At 35.5% G+C, this 21,911-nt stretch overlaps 1 protein-coding gene and 1 non-coding gene across 2 annotated transcripts; one reads left to right on the top strand and one right to left on the bottom strand.

Moving 5' to 3' along the window:
• Positions 1-6,602: 6,602 nt before the first annotated feature.
• On the bottom strand, positions 6,603-9,651 carry LOC141691110 (uncharacterized). Its single transcript, XM_074495852.1, has 2 exons — positions 8,096-9,651; positions 6,603-7,942 (listed from the first exon to the last, which is right to left on the bottom strand). Exons 1-2 carry the CDS (start codon positions 9,642-9,644, stop codon positions 6,969-6,971), a joined length of 2,523 nt encoding a protein of 840 aa, XP_074351953.1. The 5' UTR covers positions 9,645-9,651; the 3' UTR covers positions 6,603-6,968.
• Positions 9,652-19,657: 10,006 nt separating this feature from the next.
• Positions 19,658-19,764, top strand: LOC141694034 (small nucleolar RNA R71). Its single transcript, XR_012563367.1, has one exon. It is a non-coding gene; the product is annotated as a small nucleolar RNA R71 (small nucleolar RNA).
• The last annotated feature ends 2,147 nt before the right edge of the window (positions 19,765-21,911 follow it).

Below are 21,911 nucleotides of genomic sequence, written 5' to 3' on the forward strand. Positions count from 1 at the left end.
CCTTGTATTCGTCAAAGATCGTTAAAAGCATAAAGCTTAACCTCGTACCTTACGGGTCTCACTGTTTCATCATCATAGAAATAGGCCAGGGGTTACCCCCACAGTGATTTGGTCATCATGATTTAGTTGTCCCATTGAACCAAGTTCTTGGGATCTCCAGTCAGCAAGGTTGGGTGTCCACCATGACGTCGTTAAGCAATAGGCAAGGCTCATTCCTCTCGATGATTTGACAACTATCTCTCGGTCTAACTAGATTCCATTGGCTTAAACAGATTCGCTCAGTTTAACCATCTGGTTAGTGGATCCAAACATTATCATTTGACTTTACATAGTCAATCATGATAATTCTCGTTGAGAATAGTTGTTTAATGGTATTATGTCCTCATCATAGATGTGAGACATACCATTTCATACACAATAATGTGATCTCCCAATTTGCATATTGATTACACAATATATGCATATTGAAGACACATTTTCCTTGTCATTTAGAAATATCCTTACAAAGTGGCTATTCAGCCTTTTAACTGCATTTATTTTATGCACCAGACTCGTATTCCATCATGAATCGAGCTAAGTTTAGGATTTCCATGAGACGGATGCTAAGTGTGAAATGTATTCTCCAATGACTTTTAAGGTCTTAAAGTCAAATATCCAATTTACATACTATATTCACATAGTACAATTATATATCTTTCGTATTGCAGTCCAATCTCACGAGCACATATCATACACCTTAAATCTCCTTGCAATCACTTCCAAGTGACCAATTTCCATTGTACATGTGCATCTACACAGTTTACCAACTGTGTAGCCTATGTCTAATTTTGTATAATTTTAAAAAGTACAACAGACTTGCAATCCTTCTTGAGAGATCCTTGTTCATCTACGCTTGGATAAATATAAATCCATTCTAACTATGACATTTTTAGCTTCGGTGATCTCTTCAAAATTGACATCACCAACATGTGACATGTATCATCTAAAAATTTTAAAGTCACGAAGATTGTAATCTTCAAATCAAAACTTTTCAATCTCATCAAGATTTTCAGCGATGATCCTCTTGTCATTACTTCTCGTAATGATCAGATCACTCACATGCAATCAATTATGACTTGCATATCATGTGTAAATAACACATGCACACTTGTCAATTCTCTGATTTTGAATCAGTTTGACATCTCATATTGACATATTTCACATTTATGAAATAACTTTACTAGTTATTACTTAAAGCTTCACTTGTTATTGATATTACCAGCTTTTATCGTCCCAAAAACCAGCAATTTCAGTTTGCATCATTACCGAGTTTAAGCGTCCTTAAACTGACAATCCTTATTCACATAGCAACCAATTTTTGAGCGTCCTCAAAATGGCAACCATGTCATTTATTTGAAGCAATTGCTTATCATAGCAATATCAAATTTAATATGTCATTATTTCGTGTCAATGTTGTTTCACTCAACATGATCACCGAAAATACAGATTTTCTACTCTTGCTTTATCTAGAGCAACCCTCAGGTTCACGTAAATAGATATTTCTTCAAATATCTATTTAGAAAGACCATCTCAATGTTCATTGATGCACTTTTAAATTTCACAATACGATAATTTTAGTATCATCTTAATGAACCTTATTCTCAAAACTCGAGAATATTTCATAAATTATATAAGGTCTTCACTTTTGACTGTAATATTTTATTATCAGTCTGACCTTATACTTCCTTCAGACCCACATATATTTTTCCAATTTGAAAATTCATTTGGGTCCTAATGCTTCTATCTCGTAAGAAGATCTATATATATATATATATATATATTAAACAAGATTCTGTCAAACAGAACAACTCTCTCTATTTCTTAACATCCTTTCCCCCACAAAAGACATAGAGAGAACATACACAATCTATTTTCTAGTACACGTGCTAGAAAATCTTGATTTATTAACTCTCAGTAATAGTCAAATTTTCTCTTGATATATTCACTTATCAAGGAATTATACGAGAAGCGCATTGCTTCTATTATATTTACGAGTTCACCTTCAAGCAAATTATCAAGACATTCGGGACTAGCAATTATCCAAGTCTATTGCTCTCTGCAGGTTCATCCTCACATTCATCCAATAACTCGTAAGTTCATTTAGATGACTTTTAATTACATATCTACTAGGATCTACTAGCTTATCGCATAAGCATTCCTAAACTCTGTAATAGTATTCTTACGAATCTCAAAAAATTAGATTCATATATCGTATATTATTAGACTCAACCATTGTCTATATATCCATCCAAAATATCTCAATTGATTTTGGATTTCATGCTACCAACAGAGGTATTGGTATCAAGTTTCGAGATACCCCCACATTTCAATTATTTTCAAGAATGTTTCATTACATTCTACTATTCATAGAATATTCAATAATTTTCTGTTTTAGATACCCCCACAATTTTAATATTTTACAGAATGTCAAAAAACATTCCAAAACTAATAGGAAATTTAATTATTTCCTTCTGTGGTATCATGTTTAAGGAACGATTAGCCCTTCGTAACTAATATCCTCAAATTCAGTGATAGTCTGAGCTGATCACAATCGTTTTGCATCTCTCTCAGAGCGCAACTCAAGCCTGCATCTACTCCATTTATTTAATGCGAGTAAGGTGCAACGACCTCATGAATATTCACGTTGCAAATAGAATTTACCCGGTGATTATTCATCATCAAATTTATTCACTACCATCTTAATTATCTGTATTAAGTTGGATTTACCCTTGAGTTTATAGAGTACACATCTCTCTATTTAGCTTCAATATTGACTCGACTACGAGTACGAGTGACAAATGTTTTACTATCAAACTAGAGAGTAAACACTTATCGTGTCACTACCTCTCATCTGAGCAGGTTTTACGTCATTCATTAAAATCTATAAGATTTTAATATCATGTTTAAAGAACTTCCCGTGGTTCTTATCATTAAAAATTCAATTACCGAATTTCTCGAAAATATTTACATGGTTCACACGAACCTACATTTCTGGCTCACCTACTGGTACAACCAGAAAAGACCCAAGGAAGAACATAAATCTTCAATAAACCCACATTCAGTGATCCTTGATCAACTGATGCGTTAGGGTTAACAACTTTTCGGATTCTCTCTGAAGTTCAGCATAAATATTGATATCAATATTCGCCGTATTAAGTATCACATGGATCACTATAATAGGCTCGTGTGTCACTGTCGCAGCAGACCGACACCAACACGTGAAATTACTATTTAACTGGAGGAAAAATCCAACCAGAAAAATATAATTTATGTGCCGACCCATAACCTGTACTCCAGGCCCATTAGGTTTTTTAATGTGGAGAATCCTGAGCAATTGTAAATCTGGTTCACTTCAGCTGCACAACTCGTCACATTGTTTAACAACAAACATATTACTGCATTATATCCAGTGCAACACAAGTGAAAATACTAGAACAAATTTTTCCAGTCAAACTAATGTTAACTAATGAGACACGTTACATAATAAAACAACTTATGCCTCCTTTAATAGCTTTCCAAAGCCTCCATATAGACTAAAAACATTTTGTTAACAAATAAATCTATTAAAATAAGATGTTTAGAACTACATAGGTTGCATCACGTTTATTGTCACCAACCTATGCTTGTAATCTATTTCTCCAATTAAATAGATACGCGGTAAGACCTCTATTTATCCAATATTACAAGTTTGTGATATAACTCCATTATTAAAGATTAAACAATAATAATTGATGTCTTATCATCACTCAACAATGATTAAAAAATTAATCACCAAATAATCAAGTTCCATCATGAAGGGTCACATTTATGTAGCCATATCATTTAATTGCATAGTAATATCATGTTATGAACTTGCAAACATGCATGTAAACTATAGCATATACGATTCTTGTATCAGTATACTAATAATTCCGAAATCAATTCAGAATTAAGAAACTCTAGCTCATATATATTATCAATCACCATGTTAATTAAACAAAACATAATAAGTTATCCATTAATAGCGAAAACATGGTCGAATTATAAATTTGGGTTTACTCTACCAATTTATAATGATCAACCCGAGAGAGATGTCACCAAATATGTCCACTTGAATATAAGTTGATCATAAATCAATAATCATTAAAGCATCAATAGCCTTGTAAGAAACCAATTATCCAACAACTTTGTGCTTACTTTTGCCTCGTACCTGTTATGCTTAAACAAAGCACCACTTAAAATCAAATTTATATTAATTTCAAGCACATGGCAACAAGTGATCAAAGAAATTAACGCACTAAATTTAATTTAATTAATGAAGCAAATAATGGTCACTCATATACCCATAAATAAATTCAATTTAAATAATCAAATTGACTTTTGCGTCTACTCACAAGAAAGTATGAAAATTGAAGAAAACTGCTTTAAGATTTTTAGCAATCTTGTACGATAAAGACATTGTTATATATATATATTGAATATATAACTACTTCACAAGAACATTGTTAATTCTTAAATCACATAAGCATATGAGAATTAACAATTAAATTAGGAGAAGGGTTTGAGAAAACAAACAGAGATTGGATTTAATCTCAAGTCCAGAAAACGAATATACTCTCAGCGAACTTGAACTGAGCCCAAGAACTATCACCGGAATATTGGAAAATTTTAAGACTAAAGAGACTGAAAATGAAAGAGATGACTCTTATTTCCTCGACTTAATAAAACTGGTGCCCTAAGACTCTCTATTTATAAAGAGAGACTTGAAAGGACTTGGTTTTCTTTTATAAGAAAAACTAAGTAATATGTTTGTGCTACTCTCGATGTGGTACAAAACCACTTTTCATATTAAAAGGTAAAAATTTGGAACATCAGTTATCATTCACCTTTTACTCATTTTGAGCGTGTAAATATACGTTGGAATCCACTCGAAGAGGAGAATACGTTCCAATAAATACACACCACTAACACATAATGTGTCTCACTCATATAGAATCTCAAAATGTTTCATAACTTAGTCTAAAATACTAAGTTTGTCCAATAATTTTTAGATTGTCAACTATCGTACCTACTTTTAAAGACTACTACAGTCTTTACTGACTAAATTTTAGAATGTAAACGAGATTTCTTATGTTTATAAATACTATTAATCTAGTTTGTATGGTAAATAATTTGTGTGGAATATGCTTAGATGGTTGTGATATATACCACTTCTATGCTCCTTCTAGTCGGAATGAATAGGGTGAGCTGGGTATAAATTGAAAAATGAATAACAAATTTAAAGGGTGGGGAGATTAAGTATGAAGGGTAAACTAGTTAAAGAGTGCAGGTTTTCTGTTTCTGAAGAAATTGAGTATACAATAGGAAATAGGAATGAGCATTCATTCCCAAGAGGTGACATTGAGCTACATTCTAAATTGATATAATTACACCCCTTTCACGCGAATGCAGCAGAAAAGGTTGACAGATAATTTAGGTTCATTACTGAAATGGCCGTAGAGTTTACCTGCCTTTGTCATTTTGTCCTTTAGACAGTGGATTGTATTTTATTATATTGCCATTGACATGTGGATTTGTGTTCACAAGTAATCATTAATCTGGAAAATTTTGTTAACATTAAACAAATTCCAGTCTCTAAACAGACTTGAAGATTGAAGGAGGTAGGAGTTGTGTTTTGAAGACCATTAAGCTATATCAGGATTGTACACGCTAAGGACTTGGTTCAGGAAGTACTTTAATTCAACTTTCATTCTTTTTTATTTTTTAAGCACAGGGGAAAAAATGGTTGACTGGAGCACTGATAAACTCAATATTAGAACGCAAATTACTGCATAAATTGATCATAGCAAATAATAAGATGATAAAGTGTGACTCAGACAAATATCATTAGAAAATGTTAAATGATATTGTTATTCAGGGATCTTCAGATCGACTGTGGCATTGCTAATATTTATCAGTTAGTAGATGTGTAATGTGTGAATTAAACGATATTCAGGCATGCACCCTGTAACTTCATTTAGGGTGAAATCAAGGAAAGTGAAATTTTAAGAAATGATCATAATTAGTACTGAGTACGCTATACTTTATAATTTTCTGTGTATTCTTAGTTAAGATGTTTCATTTAACGTAAAAGTTGGACCATACGTTGTAACTTCTGAAGATGACTATTTCCAATCTCTACTGATATTCTATCGGTAAAACTGCTGCTGATTTGACCATCTATCAATCATGAATGGTGTCGGACCATGGATGCTGTTGTTAATATTAGGTTCAAATGATCAGATCTCATTTATGTGGCGAAAAGATTGTAATCTGATTTAAGCGAGTTTGATTCCAACTACAAACAGGCAGTAAAGGCCAATTATGAGTGTCTTTTCAACAGATCATAATGCAATATCCAAGCGGAAAAACTGGAACCTTATGTGTATATAACTAAATAAATTTTTATCATTTCACAAGTACAACAAAGATTTATATAAAACAAACAAAAAAGATAGAAATTCAAACAAAGCATCATAAAGTATCCCAAAAAAAACATCTCCCAGAGTCGAGTGCTTCAGCAAAGCCTCTGTCCCTTCTTGTTTTTAATGGGTTCAATACTAATTCAATTGTTGATATGTAGAGGTGAACCTCTACTTGAACAAAGTCGAAGTTCTCAGTTTCTATAAGTACTTGTCCATACTCCATACTTGCTGCTTGTGTTTGGCATGCCTTTCTAAGGAAGAGGCCGAACCAATAGTATTCCTGGCTTCACTTCTGTGTTTCCACCACTGGAGTGGACTCTTCTCACAATTTGAACTTGCAAGTCAGAAAAGTTTAATCAAATGGCATATGCATTAAGAACCAGTAATGATTGATTGGAATTGAAGTGAATTCAATATTAGAACACAAACTACTGCACAAGTTAGTATAGCAAATATTTACATAAAAAAAGTGGATCAGAACACATATCATGAGAATGGTAAAACTCTTGTGTTCATCGTGGCCATTCTTATCAACTTTTGCTGAGCTCCTTCAACGAATCTCACAAATTTCCAAGGCTTTTCAGTTTTGAAAACAATGTATCCTATGGACAATCCACCTATAAATCCACATCCATACCCCATAAGGATCATTTTCCATTCGAACCCATCACCATCATCATCGCCAGTATGATTATCATCAATAAATTCTCCTGTTGGTGACTCATCATTTCTACATTTCTTCGTCAAAGGTACTCCACACAAGGCCAAGTTACCTAGGAATGAATCATTACTGAAAGTGTTGAATTGCCTTCCTTGTGGAATTGCTCCAGAAAGATTGTTTTCGGAAAGGTTCAAGGTTGAAAGAAATGTCAGACTTGTCAATTGCCAGGAAATTCTACCTGTCAGTTGGTTTGAAGATAAATCTAAAGATTCAAGATGACGTATGTTTCCCAGCAAGGATGGAATATCGCCTGTAAGGCTGTTATGGGAAAGGTTGAGCAGCCGGAGTGATTTAAGTTCGCCCATGACCCCTGGAACTTCTCCAACAAACTTGTTGCTTGATAAATCTATGCTGGTGTAAATGTTAATTATTTTTTTCAATTCAACCTCTAGTCCTTTGACAACTAAGTAAACAGAAAATTGGTAATATGAAGCCGCATTTCTTGTTATCATATTTAAAAGTTTATCTGAATTCACCATAGCTTTAAAATTGCTGAAAAAGATAACCGGCAGGTTGCCAGAGAATTGATTGCGTGAGAGATCCAGAATTTGCAACTTGGGGAATGGATGTTCCATCTTGATAACACCTAACTCGCCATAAAGTCTGTTTGATCGCAAGACAAGGATTTGCAGCTCTGGGAGAGTAACTAGCCATGGTGGGAATGTGTCAGCTATTTCGTTGTGTCCAAGATCAAGAACCTTTAACTGCTTACAGTTAGCCAAGGCTAGGGGTATCAATCCTTCAAATTGAAAGTCAAAATCAAATGGTTGGTAGTAGAGCAAAAAAAATTTTATGCAGAAGAACAATTACATGGCCACCTGAGGGTTATCATAAAAAAATATTTACTTGACATAAAGGATAGTGTTAACAGTAAATGCCTTGTAAAGCTTACCGGAAAAGTTGTTCTTTGATAAATCAACATAATACAAGTTTCCATTATTTTTCCCCAAGTCTTTCGGAATGCTGCCAGATAATCTACTGGAATGAAGTAAAAGTATCTGCAAGTTTCTTAAATCAATAATAGAATCAGGTATCTCTCCATTCAATTGGTTTCTATTGAGATAAAGAATTTCGAGCAGTGATAAGTTCCCAATCTCAGGTGGTATATTTCCACTAAGATTATTCAAGAACAAATATAAGGCTACCAATCTGGTGAGGTGCCCTATTGTTGCTGGAATCGGACCTGCTAGATGGTTATTTGACAAGTCCAAATTCTGAAGCTCTTTCAACTTTCCGATCTCTCCAGGAATTGGTCCTGTGAGATTATTATCACTCAGAAAAAGGAACCTGAGATTTGTCAGCATACCAATTTCAGGAGGAATATTACCGCTCAAGGCATTTCTTTGAATCTGCAGTGATGTTAACTCAGTCCAGTTGCTGACAAAATGCGGTGAAAGCTCACCGGATATAAAATTATCTGATAGGCCTAGTTCAGAAATCTGTGTGAGGTTTGAAAAGGACACAGGCAAAGTCCCAGAGAACATATTAAAGGCTAGAGCCAAGAAGGTGAGCTTGGTACACAATCCAAGCTCAGGAGGAATGCTAGAGTTCAAATGATTAGCATGTAGATCGAGTGTATGAAGCTCCCTAAGTTGTCCTATAGAAGAAGGTATATTTCCTCTAATTGAATTGTTGAACAATGTTAGAACTTGAAGCTTATCTAGAAGGCCAATACTGTCAGGAATAAACCCTGATAAATTATTTCTTCCTAGGTGAAGTTCGCTTAACTTGGAAAGCTTTGTAAAATTTTTTGGCAATGGCCCTTCGAATAGATTATCATCAAGGTTAAGGAATTCCAGATCAGTCAAATGGGTAAATACTGTTTCAGGCAGGGGACCTTTCAACTTATTCATTGACAAATCTAGAAAAGTTAAGTTCCTAGAGCTAATGACAAAAGGTGGGAATTGCGTAACAAGTTCATTGTAGTACAAGTTGAGGTGTGTCAAATATGGCATACCCAAAAACATGGACCAGTTTTGATTATTAAAGTAGTTTGATCCTAAGTCTAAAAATTGTAACTTCTGAAGATGACTAATTTGGTAAGGAATGGTACCGTTGAGATAGTTATTGTCTAAGCTCAAGTACTGAAGTCGCGACAGATTTTCAATTTCGACTGGTATGATATCTGAAAATTCGTTGCTGCTAAAATCCAAAGAAGTGAGATTTGGAAATGAAGAGAAATTGAAGTGAGCCAATGTTCCCTTGAGTTCTTTACTGGAAACATTGATCTTAGAAATTGTTCCGACAGTATTGCAGGTAATGCCAGTCCAGTTGCAGTGGTTCTTGAAATTTTGAAGGGACCAAGAATCGAGTGAAGAAGATGGTAGTAAACTGTGTTTCCATTTGACAAGAGCGTCTGCTTCAGTTGTTGGCGATGATATAATGTTAAGTGGAAGTATAGAGATGAAAAGAACATAAAATAGAAGATGAACAAGAGACATGTGTAATATTTTCAGTCCTCTGTATGTTTAGCTTGTTGCTTTATTTCTACATTTTGCAATAGGATTTATAGAAGTTTACTTAATGTTAAGCACAAAGACTTAGACCTCAATATTTGCATCATTGCCTCACTAGGTGCCATAGAAGCAAAGACAGAAATAACAACTTTTTAAATGTTGAAGCGTATAAATTTGTTAGTTTATAACATAGAACTAGCATAAACTGCTTTTTCATTAATCAGACTACTAACATAACCACAATACACACACCACTATCTTTTTACATTTTTTTTTTGAAATTAAAAGTACTTGCTTTTATTCAATAGAATCGATGATCAACACATCACGAATACAATCAGGAGGGGTATCGACCCACTCATGGACGCCTGACATAGAATAAGTAGCCCGTGCCAACTCATGAGCCACTACATTCGCAGACCTCGGGACATAGTCTACTAGCACTTCATCATAGTGCTTAAGTAAATCAATACAATCTAACACAATCAAATGAAAGTAGGTATTTCCTTGAGCGCTTCTACATGCTTCCACAAGCTCTTTCGCATCTGTTTCAAATACACATCTTTTGTATCCCAACTCTTTCACCCACGATAACGCTTCCTTAAGGCCTAGTGCTTCAGCTTCTCTGGGACTATACAAAGCCTGCAATTTGTGATTTCTTGCTCGTATAAATTGGCCATGTTCATCTCTGATTACATTTCCTACTCCAGTACTATCCCATTCCAAAAACAACGCGGCATCGGTGTTTACTTTAACCCACCCGTGTTGTGGTCTACGCCATCTCTTCAAACTCCCATATGTACCTATCTCTTGCCTTTTACCTTCTGTACATTTCTGTTTCCATTCGTGCAGCATGTTCATTACCAGTGCTTGGACCCCAAATTCTGATACATTTACCCTATCCCACACCCACCTGTTCCTCCGATTCCATAAGTTCCAACATACTAGCAAAATCAAGGCAAAATTACCTCGTGAACATTTCTCTGTAAAATGTTGAATTATATCTGTAATATGCCCTTCGTATCCCGCCGTACTAACATCTGTCAACCCCATATGAGTCCATACTGACCTTGCATACGAGCAATCAAACAGCACATGAGTGGCATCTTCATTCTTAACTAAACACCATGGGCATTTAACGTTAATTTGCACACGTTTCATAACCAAGTCACGTGCAGTTGGTAAGCATCCACGACATACACGCCAAGCAAAGTTGAGTACCTTACCTGGTAATTTCAAGGACCAGATTTTCTTCCAAAACGCTGCGTGTGACCATTGATGTATCTTTTTACATAAAGAAATCCTAGAAGTTATAACTACTCTAATAACTGCTAATTCAAAAAACATAAACTAACCTTGCATAACAGATCTGCAGTTACAAGTTAACTGCTGCAGACCTTATCTTTATTTTAGAAAAACTAAACTGAACCAGCCTAATAAACACACTTAAAAAAAACAATAACTAAGGCAGCAGCTTAGGCATATTTTAACACTCCTCCTTGCCGTTGATGCTGCAAACTCCCAACTTATGCCTCATGTATTCAAATTTCTCCTTTGGCAGGGCTTTGGTAAAAATGTCAGTTAGCTGATTTTCGGTCTTGCAATGAACTAATACTATCTCTCTTTCATTCTGAAATTCTCTGAGTACATAGTATTTTATCTTGAAATGCTTAGTCCTGCCATGAAATACTGGCTTTGTGGAGATTGATATGGCTGCTTCGTTATCAACAAATATATGTGTTGCTTCATGCTACTCAAGCTTCAAATCTTTTAGGATTTTTCTAAGCCAAATAGCATGGTTCGCTGCTTCCGTTGCAGCAACTAACTCAGCCTCTGCAGTACTTTGAGCAACAATGTCTTATTTCTTAGAACACCAATTAAACACACCTGAACCAAAACTAAAACAGAATCCACCGGTACTCTTCATATCATCAACTGCACCTGCCCAGTCACTATCGGCGAAACCAGAAAAATGTAGTCCCTGATCACCTATGTACTTGACGCCATAATTAACATTTCTTTTGATATATCTTATAACACGTTTGGCAGCTTGCAGATGTTCTTCATTTGCGCAGTGCAAAAATCTGGATAAAAAATTCACAGCTTGCACGATGTCAGGTCTAGACGCCGTGAGGTACATGAGACATCCAATCATACTTCTATAGTAGTGTGCATCAACCTTTTGATAACCATCATCTTCTTCACTAAGCTTTGCTCTTGCTTGCATAGGTGTATCAGTAGATTTGCAACCTTCCATACAAAACTTTTTTAAAATCTCCATAGCATACTTGCCTTGACTGATGCAAATCTCATTTTTCCTTTGCAACACTTCTAATCCAAGAAAAAAAGACATCATCCCCAAGTCTGTCATTTCAAACTCTTTCTGCATTTCAGCTTTGAATTCGTTTATAAAGTCTTGATTGTTCCCTATGACTAGCAAATCATCAACATAAATGGAAATCACAATCATAATATCACCTGATGTTTTCACATATAAGGTTGATTCACTTAGGCTTTTTACAAAGCCTAGTTTCAGGAGATAATTATTTATGCGACTATACCAGACCATTGGTGCCTGTTTAAGACCATACAAAGCCTTTATTAATCTGTACACCTTTTTCTCTTGACCTTGCACAAAAAATCCTTCCGGCCGTTCAACATAGATTTCTTCATCTAAGTAACCATTTAAAAATGCAGACTTCACATCTAGATGGAAAACTTTCCAACCCTTTTGAGATGCAACAATAAGCAACAAATGAATCATATCAAGCCTAGCTACAGGAGAAAACATTTCAGAGAAGTCCACGCCATAAATTTGTGCATAGCCTTTCATTACAAGCCTTGCTTTATGCTTGTTTATTGATCCGTCAGCATTAAGCTATTTTTCTCGATCATTCTCAACTCTTCTTTCATAGCAGCTATCCACCTTTCATCATGCATTGCTTCATTAACATTTGATGGTTCAAGAAGTGCAATATTGCACGTTTCATAGATGTCAGCAAGCAGTCTCGTACCTCTAACTGGGAAATTATCAACATCATTTTCATTCAATTTAAAATCTAGAGAAAGTTGATCATTTTCACTAGCATTCCAGTCCCATTGTTCCTCCTCCATGAAAACAACATCTCTACTGATGATAATTTTATCAGTGCGAGGCTGATATATTCTATAGTCAGGACCACTATAGCCTATGAATATTCCAATCTCAGATTTTTTATCCAATTTATCTCTTCGAGCAGAAGGAATGTGAGAAAAACATAGGCAACCAAATATCTTTAAATCACAAAATGAAGGCTTCTTACCATACCATACCTCATATGGAGTTTGATTTTCAAGTGCTTTAGTTGGAAGTATATTTAACAAGTAAACAGTAGTATTTGCAGCTTCTGCCCAGAACTTTTTTGGCAGATTTTTCTCATGTAGCAAACAACGAGCCATTTCACCAATAGTTCGATTTTTTCTCTCACTAACTCCATTTTGTTGCAGAGTATAAGGTGCAGTAAGTTGATGTTCGATTCATGCCTCCTCACAAAACGTGTTGAACCTGTTTGATGTGTACTCTGTGCCATTATCAGACCTTAACATCATCATAGTGCAACGACTTTGATTTTTAACCCATGTTTTAAATCTCCAAAACACACCAGCCACTTCAGATTTGAATCTGAGAAAATATATCCAGGTCATTCTACTTTTATCATCAATAAATGCAATATAGTACCTACTGCCTCTAAGAGATGGTGTATTGAATGGCCCTCCAAGATCAGTATGCACGAGCTGGAGCTTCTCTGTGGCCCTCCAAGACTTTTTTGGAAAAGGTAACCTTGTTTGCTTTCCAAATTGACAAGTTTTACAGTTTGAGATGCTTGCATTTAGTGGATCCAAGTCTTTAACCATCATCAATTTTTGCATTTTAAGTATTGCCGAATGATGACAATGCCCCAACCTCTTATGCCAAAGATCGGTCGTCTTTAAAGAGGCTTGATACGCAACCTGCTCTTTTTCCATAAGATCAAGTTGAAAACTTTTTCCCTTCATTTTAACACAAAATATTTTAAGCCCCTCTGAATCTTTAATGACACACATCTTGTCCTCAAAATATACTTTAAAAACTTTCTCAAGTAATTGACCAACGCTCAACAGATTTTGATCAATTTCAGGCACAAACATTACATTAGTTATAATTTTAGTACCTGAGAGAGTTTCAATTGCAACAGACCCTTTACCTTTCACGGAGATATATTGTCCATTTCCAACTCGTACCTTTGAAGTTGATTTCCGATCAAGTTCTTTAAAGAGTTCAACATTATTTGTCATGTGGTTCGTACAACCACTATCCACTAACCATGTTTCATTTTGGCTGATATTTGCATAACACGATGCAACAAATAATTGTTCTTCTTCTTCTTGATTCGCAACCTCTTCTTGAGTAACAACATGAGCATCATCTGATTTCTTTCCTTTGTATCTGCAAATTCTTTCAACATGACCTATTTCATTGCATTTATTACATCTTACGTCAGGTCTGCTCCAACATTTAAATGAAGGATGATTTGTTCTACCACAATGTTGACATGGAGAATATGTATTTCTTTTATTAGCCACATTGTTTCTAAAGTTTCCCTTGTTTTTGTGCCAATCTTTCTTTTCTCCACCAAAAATTTGACTTGGTTGAATTTGCAATTTTGCTTGCATTGCTCCTTCAAGAATGGCTTCCTCTCTCATTAATTTTCTCTGTTCATGAGCTTCTAATGCACTAAGAAGTTCAAGATCTTTACTTTCCTCCAATGCTGAGATTTTGGCCTCAAATCTTTTTGGCAATGTTACCAGCAATTTTTCAACCAGCCTACTATCGGGCATTTCTTCACCAATGAACCTGAGTTTGTTAACAAGTTCAAACAATTTATCAGCATACTCTTTGACCGTCTCAGATTCCTTCATTTTCTGAAACTCAAATTCCCTTTTAAGATTCAGGATTCTCATGCTTCTTGTTCGTGCATTTCCTTGAAACTCTTGTCTGAGATACTCCCAAATTTTGTAGGCTGTTTCCAGATTCATAATTCTGGTGAACAAAGATTCAGATACAGCAGAAAATAGACAAGTTTTGGCTTTATAAACCTTCGATTGCTTCTCATTATGAATCTTGATTTGCTGAATTGTAGAATTCTCTGTTACTGGTGGAACAATGAATTCTTCTTTCACTACTTCCCAAAGATCCCATGCCTGTAAATATGCTGTCATTTTGACAGCCCATAACTGGTAGTTTTCGCCGGTGAAAACAGGGGGTGGAATGGGAGAATAAGAATTTGAACTCATTAAATGAAAATGTTAATTGAATGCACTTCACTCGATACCAACTTCACATAGATCCCTTAAGAAATAAGCTCTGATACCATATGTTAGTTTATAACATAGAACTAGCATAAACTGCTTTTTCATTAATCAGACTACTAACACAACCACAATACACACACCACTATCTTTTTACATAAAGACATCCTATAAGTTATAACTACTCTAATAACTGCTAATTCAAAAAACATAAACTAACCTTGCATAACAGATCTGCAGTTACAAGTTAACTGCTGCAGACCTTATCTTTATTTTAGAAACACTAAAATGAACCAGCCTAATAAACACACTTAAAAAAAACGACTAAGGCAGCAGCTTAGGCATATTTTAACAAAATTCATGTTGGATTTCTACGACACCTTAAGATTTTAGATGAACTGATTACTTAATATAGTATCAGAGATTTTGTTTTATTTGATAATGGTTGGTATTGGTATATGTTGTCTACTATGTACTTTTTAGTTCAAAGAAACAACATTAAATTAATTTCTACATCTACTTGATTTATTTGAAGTGATCAACATTAACTTGAATTCAGTTTAATATAAAGAAAAAACATTAACTTAATTTCTACTACCTACTACTACTTGGCTTAGTTTAAAGAAACAACATTGACTTGACTTGAGCATCCTTTAGACTATTGGTCTACAGCATTGAAATTTAATGTAATGTTCCCTTTCAATCCTAACCAACTAAACGAAACCTAAACCTAGACGACAGAGAGCATGACAGAGAACTTCAAAATATGCATGGTTTCTGTAGAGTTACTGCTCAATTCTGGAAACTCTAGATTGACTTAGCTTTTATTAAGTAACCGAGGAAGAGTTGACAGAGAGCTTTAAAATGTGCACGGTCTCTGTAGAATCATTGTTCTGGAAACTCTAGATTCGAGTTAGCTTTTACTAAGTGCTCTTTAACTATTTTTTAATAATAGATAATTATAGATCCTATGGGAAAAATCTTAAATCATTTGTAGTTTTGGGCTATTGTATAATTCTGAACCAAAAAAATATATGAAAAAACAAGAAAAGAATGACTGAAATTGGAGAAATCACGACTATGTCTTTCTTATGATTATATTGGTTAACCAAGCTAGTTTGTTTCATTAATCACTTTGACTGTATCTCATTCGTCGTTAAATGCATACGTAAACATCCTTCATTAAGTTAAGTTCTGTCAGCAGGACCTAGTCTAAGCCCTAGGTTCTTATCAGCGCTGGCGCTGTCATTGTGCTTTGTCTTACTAGTATATATTGTTTTTCTGATTTTTGTGACATGTTAGATTACCTACCTGCAGGGGACCAAAAACGATTCACAAACTTGCGCAGCCTAGTAATTTTGAATGTTTATCATATTCGAAAGATTGAGCAAGTAGTACAATTAATTATGATATAATCTAAAGTATGAGAGTTGTATAGAATTTTAAATTCATTTCAGAAGAGCAACAAGTTTTGCATGGTGAAGGAAGCTGTTAGCATGATGTAAAGCTGCCTTGGGGGGTTATTTGTTATGTTCATTAAGGGTAAGTTGGAAATTATACAGCAGCCCAAAACTACAAGTGTACAAAACTAGGTAGTTTTGTTAAAACGGCTTTAGAATTTTTCCCAAGTTACCTTTAGTATATATAACTACTTTTTTCAGTTAATATGACTTCAGGATTTTTCTCAAAGTTACTTTTACTATATATAAAAGACCTATTTCCTAATAATAGAAGTCGAAATTACAGAGAGATCAGCCAACTATCAATATATACCAAACGCACGCCACATCTCATAATCTTAAAACCACTTGACGTCCATCTCTCCATAATTCCATATACATAATGCAGTGCATACAATTTATGAATACACACATACAGACTGTAGAGAGAGATGAATTTAGTAATACAGACTTCAGACATAACTTTCTTATATATATAGTGCTCCACGAAAAACATTTCCTGGATCCGCCACTGGATTCAGACAAAAGAATTGAGGTGTTTGTAGGAGGACTAACACGAAATATAACTGGATAAATCTAATTATGAGAATATATTGGAATTTACTGTGAAGTTATCGAGGCTCATGTGGTTATGCTGGATAAAACAAATCTTCTTATGCGGGGCTTTGGATTTATTTATTTTTTCAAAATTTTCTGTTGTAGAAGCTGTTATTTGTCATGAACGCTCTATTATATATTAATCTTGTAAGGTGAAGTTAAGTTAGAATGTAGTAAGTATTTATTAAGCTTAGTTGAAGTTAAGAATGTAGGCATAGGATATATTAAACAGTTAATTTAGATGACGTGGATTCCAACCTAGGTAATGAAAATGAAAATGGGAGTTCGATTTTGATTTTGTATTGTAGTGAAATCGATCTCTTCTTATCTTTATTAACCAGGCAGGAATTCCATAATCCAGAAGATGAATTTGATGACGAAGTACTTAAGACATAGTATAATTCTGATGTTAAATTTAATCTCAGAAGTGTAACTAATTTAGATAGTGAATCAAACCAATCTCAGTTGAACTGGGTGTTTTGAAATCGAAACCAAAATCTTTCAGCTAGCTCCTGTCATTTGTCAATGCATACGAAGCGATAATGATGCAATGGCGAGGCCCTCCGTTGCAAAGGCACGAATTTAGCAAGGTGCCTTTAGCTAGTTAGGGGGATAGCAAATGAGTAATCAGATTAATTACAGATAACTATGTTCACATGATGTGTAATATAACAATGCGCAAAATTTGTAAATAGAGATAAAATTTGAATTTTGTTTTAATTCTAAAAGTGTGGAGACCATAATTTTTCAAATAGGCCTAAATTCTTAGCAAACGATTGTTATAACAATATTTTTTCGTATTCAGGATTAGTTTAAAGAAGTAACATCAATTTGTCTATAGAAAGGGGATCACTCCTCTTATAGAACTCGACATATAAGTTTAACAACTTTACTGACAACAAATGTTAAGTCATAAAAGTTGAAGACACACGTACAACTGTGTAAAATTCAGATGCTCTCTCTGTATGTGGTATAGATCATAAATCACTACTGAAAAAAGTTTCAGAGGACATTGACAGAACAGAACAGTTGATCTCAAGGGTAATCCTGTGTTCAGATCGAATACCAGGAGATGGAGAGCTACCTCCTTCATTGTAGGTATATCACTCGTTTCGTATATTGTCACCTCACATAATAAGATTCGCAAGTGCCTATGAGTTGCAATATGATTTTTGGTACATTAGCTCTAAAACTACAGAGTTGTCATTCGCTAGTTCACGATTTCGTACTCTAAAAAACAACCTATTCAAAAAATAAATAAAGGTTTAACTGTGAAACCTTCCTACAAAATGCTGATCTTAGACTTTTTAAAACTAAAGAGAGTTGAGGATGAATAACATCTTTTATATTGATTTTAATGTAGGCTATGAAATATTTGAGAGGATGGCATACTATGGAATCGCAACAAACCTGGTGTTGTATCTGACAAGGGAGCTCCATGAAGGAACTGTGGTAGTAAAGGCCGATTATGAGTGTCATTTCAACATATCAGAATGTAATATCAAAGTAGATCTTAAGCAACGCAAGAAATGAAACAAGAAACAGAAAAATTAGAACCTCATGCGAATATAACTTTGCATAACTAGGCATCTGTTCAAGAGCCTCAGCAAAAGTTATGTTGATATGAAATTTCTTGAACACCTCTAGAAACTTCTCAAATTGCTTGCCCAGCTTTTTCTTCTGCAGCCGCTTAGGAAAAGGCGGTGGAGGATAGATCTGTTTCTTCCTTGTATTACCATCAGGAGGAGTGTGCTCAACAGTAGTCTTCCTTGGTTTCACTTCTACTTCCTGCTGCTCTACTTCTTTCTCAGCCCCAACTTCTTCAGTCAACGCTTGAGTTTGTTCGGGATTCGCAACCTTTCCAGACCTCAAAGTGATTGCTTTTACCTGCTCCTTAGCTTCCCTCTTTCCTGGCACTTCAGTGTCACTAGGTAGTGTACCAGGCTGACGATTTAGCAAGACATTGGCAATTTGCCCAATTTGATTTTCCAAGGTCTTGATAGAAACAACTTGAGTCTTGCACATAAGCTTCAACTCCTCTAATTCAGATTTTTCATTGGCTTGTTGCAACTGGAGTTGTTGTCTTGGTGTATATTACGGTTGCTGAAAACCAAGGGGGTTGTACTGCTTAGCTGGATACTGCTGATAAGGCTGTTAAACCGCATTCTGAGCGTTGCTCCAACTGAAATTAGGATGATTACGGTTGTTGGGATGATAAGTGGCTGGCACAGGTTGCTGCGAACGCTGAAAGTTGCTCACAAACTAAGCTAATTCACTAAAAATTGCGCACTGATCAGTTTCATGGGCACCAGCACAAAGCTCACAGACACTAGTGATTTGATTAACTCCATAATTAGCCAACCCTTCATCGTCAAAGCCTTAAGTTGGGTAGCTATAGCAGTTGCTGCATCCAACTCCAGAATTCCTGCTACTTTTCCCTGAGTCAGTCTCTGGGAAGGATTCTGGTACTCATTAGCAGCCATCAGTTCAATAAGTTCATAAGCTTCATCGTAGCTTTTAGTCCACAAGGCTCCTCCTGATGCTGCATCAAGCATGGGTCTAGAAGTAGCACCCAATCCATTGTAGAAACAGTTAATAATCATCCAATCAGTCATGCCATGATTTAGGCACTTTCTTAGCATCTCCTTATATCGATCTCAAACCTCACACATAGATTCTCCAGTTTTCTGAGCAAATTGAGTAAGAGCATTCCTGATTGCAGCAGTTTTCGCCATAGGAAATAATTTAGTGAGAAACTTTTAAGCAAGATCTTCCCAAGCGGTGATAGAACCTGCTGGTAGAGAATGTAACCAACACTTAGCCTTGTCCCTCAGAGAGAATGGGAAGAGTCGTAGCTTGATAGCATCTTCAGTCACATCATTGAACTTGAGAGTGTCGCAGATCTCGATGAAATCCCTGATGTGCATGTTGGGGTCTTCAGTAGGAGAACCCCCAAACTAAACTGAGTTATGTATCATCTGAATCGTGCTTGACTTGATCTCAAAAGTGTTAGCCCTGATGGCTGGCCTGATGATGCTTGACTGAATGTCATTAATCTTAGGATGAGAATAGTCCACCAAAGCCTTAGGATTTTCTGCTTGATCTCCCATCTTTACTAAAACTGGTTCCTCAACCTTCTCTTCTTCTTCTTCCTTCTTTTCTTCCTCGAAAACTTCCCTTCGAACCACCACAAGTTCTTAATCGGCTTTATCCAGAGTTCTCTTACAAGTACGCGAACGCGCATGCATACACCCTCGCTAGAGTACCTGAAATAAGACAAGGAAACAGATAAGTAACAATGTCCGAGTCAATGAACTTTAACGACCACTGATGGAAAGCACATAAATTATAAGTTAACACTGCAGTCCCCGACAGCGGCGCCAAAAACTTGTTAGTCGCTAAACACGCGCTAATAATACACGCAAGTATACGAGTTCGCAAGTAGTGTAGAATCTTTTCTAGTTCATTCCCACGGAGACTGGCTTTGGTTAACTAATTAATTAATGCACTTAAGCAACAATACTAAGATGATAACAAATTGAGGTTGTTTATAACTAAGAATTAACCTAACAATTATAACTAAGAGAATAAAATTGACTGAACTAATATGTATGAAAAACATGAGATTCTAATTTCATTAAATACTTCATTCAATAGTCTTATTATTCTCAACCTTAGCATGTAATGGTGAAGACACTAATCAGATAACACGAAACTGATAAACGCCAACTTTCATTGCACGAATACCATACTACCAGACATCCACAAAAGAGATAGAAGATGAATAGACACCAATTATATTGAGACCCTATATGTCTATAGAATTTGACAACATAACGGTTAAAGCACAAGTTATCTATCTTGATTACATAGGGAAAGTAAGATGGTTAAAATTACCCACGAATCATGCATAATAAATACATAAACCTATGCTAGCATGGCAAGTTCTAAATCCTTAAATTCACTAAGGCTGTTGGATATTGCTTAGCTGGATACTGCTGATAAGGCTGTTGAACCGCATTCTGAGCGTTGCTCCAACTGAAATTAGGATGATTGCGGTTGTTGGGATGATAAGTGGCTGGCACAGGTTGCTGCGAACGCTGAAAGTTGCTCACGAACTAAGCTAATTCACTAAAAATTGTGCACTGATCAGTTTCATTTATGACACTTTATTACGCTCCGTAAAGCTTTGAATTGATGCGTTTGTACTCAAGTTGTTAAGTGTTTCAACGTATTTTCTAGTGTTTTTGCATTTCAGGCGTTATCTAGGTAATTAAGTGAATTAGCATTATTTTGGTGCTAATTTGGTGTCAAGGTGGCGTTGGAATAAAAGCTCGTGGAAGACCGGCTCAAATCTGCAAGAAAAATGAAGAAGTTAATTTCTGGCAGAAGCCCAGCGCCCGCGCTAATCAAGCGCGCGGCCGTGCCCGAAATTCAGAAAGCCAGCGCGCCCGCGCTGATCAAGCGCGCGGTCGCGCCATGTTGAGGTGCAGAATTCTGATTCTATTCTCATTCGAATTGGAAGACTTCTCTAATGATTAGGCCTGCTATATAAGCAACTTTAGCTCGTTTTTAATAAATTATCAAGCCAGAGATATATCAAGGAGAGCCGTAAGAAGACCGTATTAGCACGATTCAATGAAGACGAAGAAGATCTTATTTTTACTTGTGAATCTTTGTTTTAAGTTGTAACTTGGATGCTAGTTTTCTTATTTGTGAACCTTAATCTTGTTTTGCACTTGGTTTTATTTATTCGTTATAAAGACTACATTTGTTATACCATGCTTTCATCAGAACCCACGTTGATGATGAGTCCGATTATGGGCTAATCGTTATCGTGGGGTTCTAACGGATTTATTTATGGATT

This window comes from Apium graveolens, chromosome 10 (genome assembly GCF_009905375.1).
Source record: "Apium graveolens cultivar Ventura chromosome 10, ASM990537v1, whole genome shotgun sequence".
Taxonomy (NCBI): domain Eukaryota; kingdom Viridiplantae; phylum Streptophyta; class Magnoliopsida; order Apiales; family Apiaceae; genus Apium; species Apium graveolens.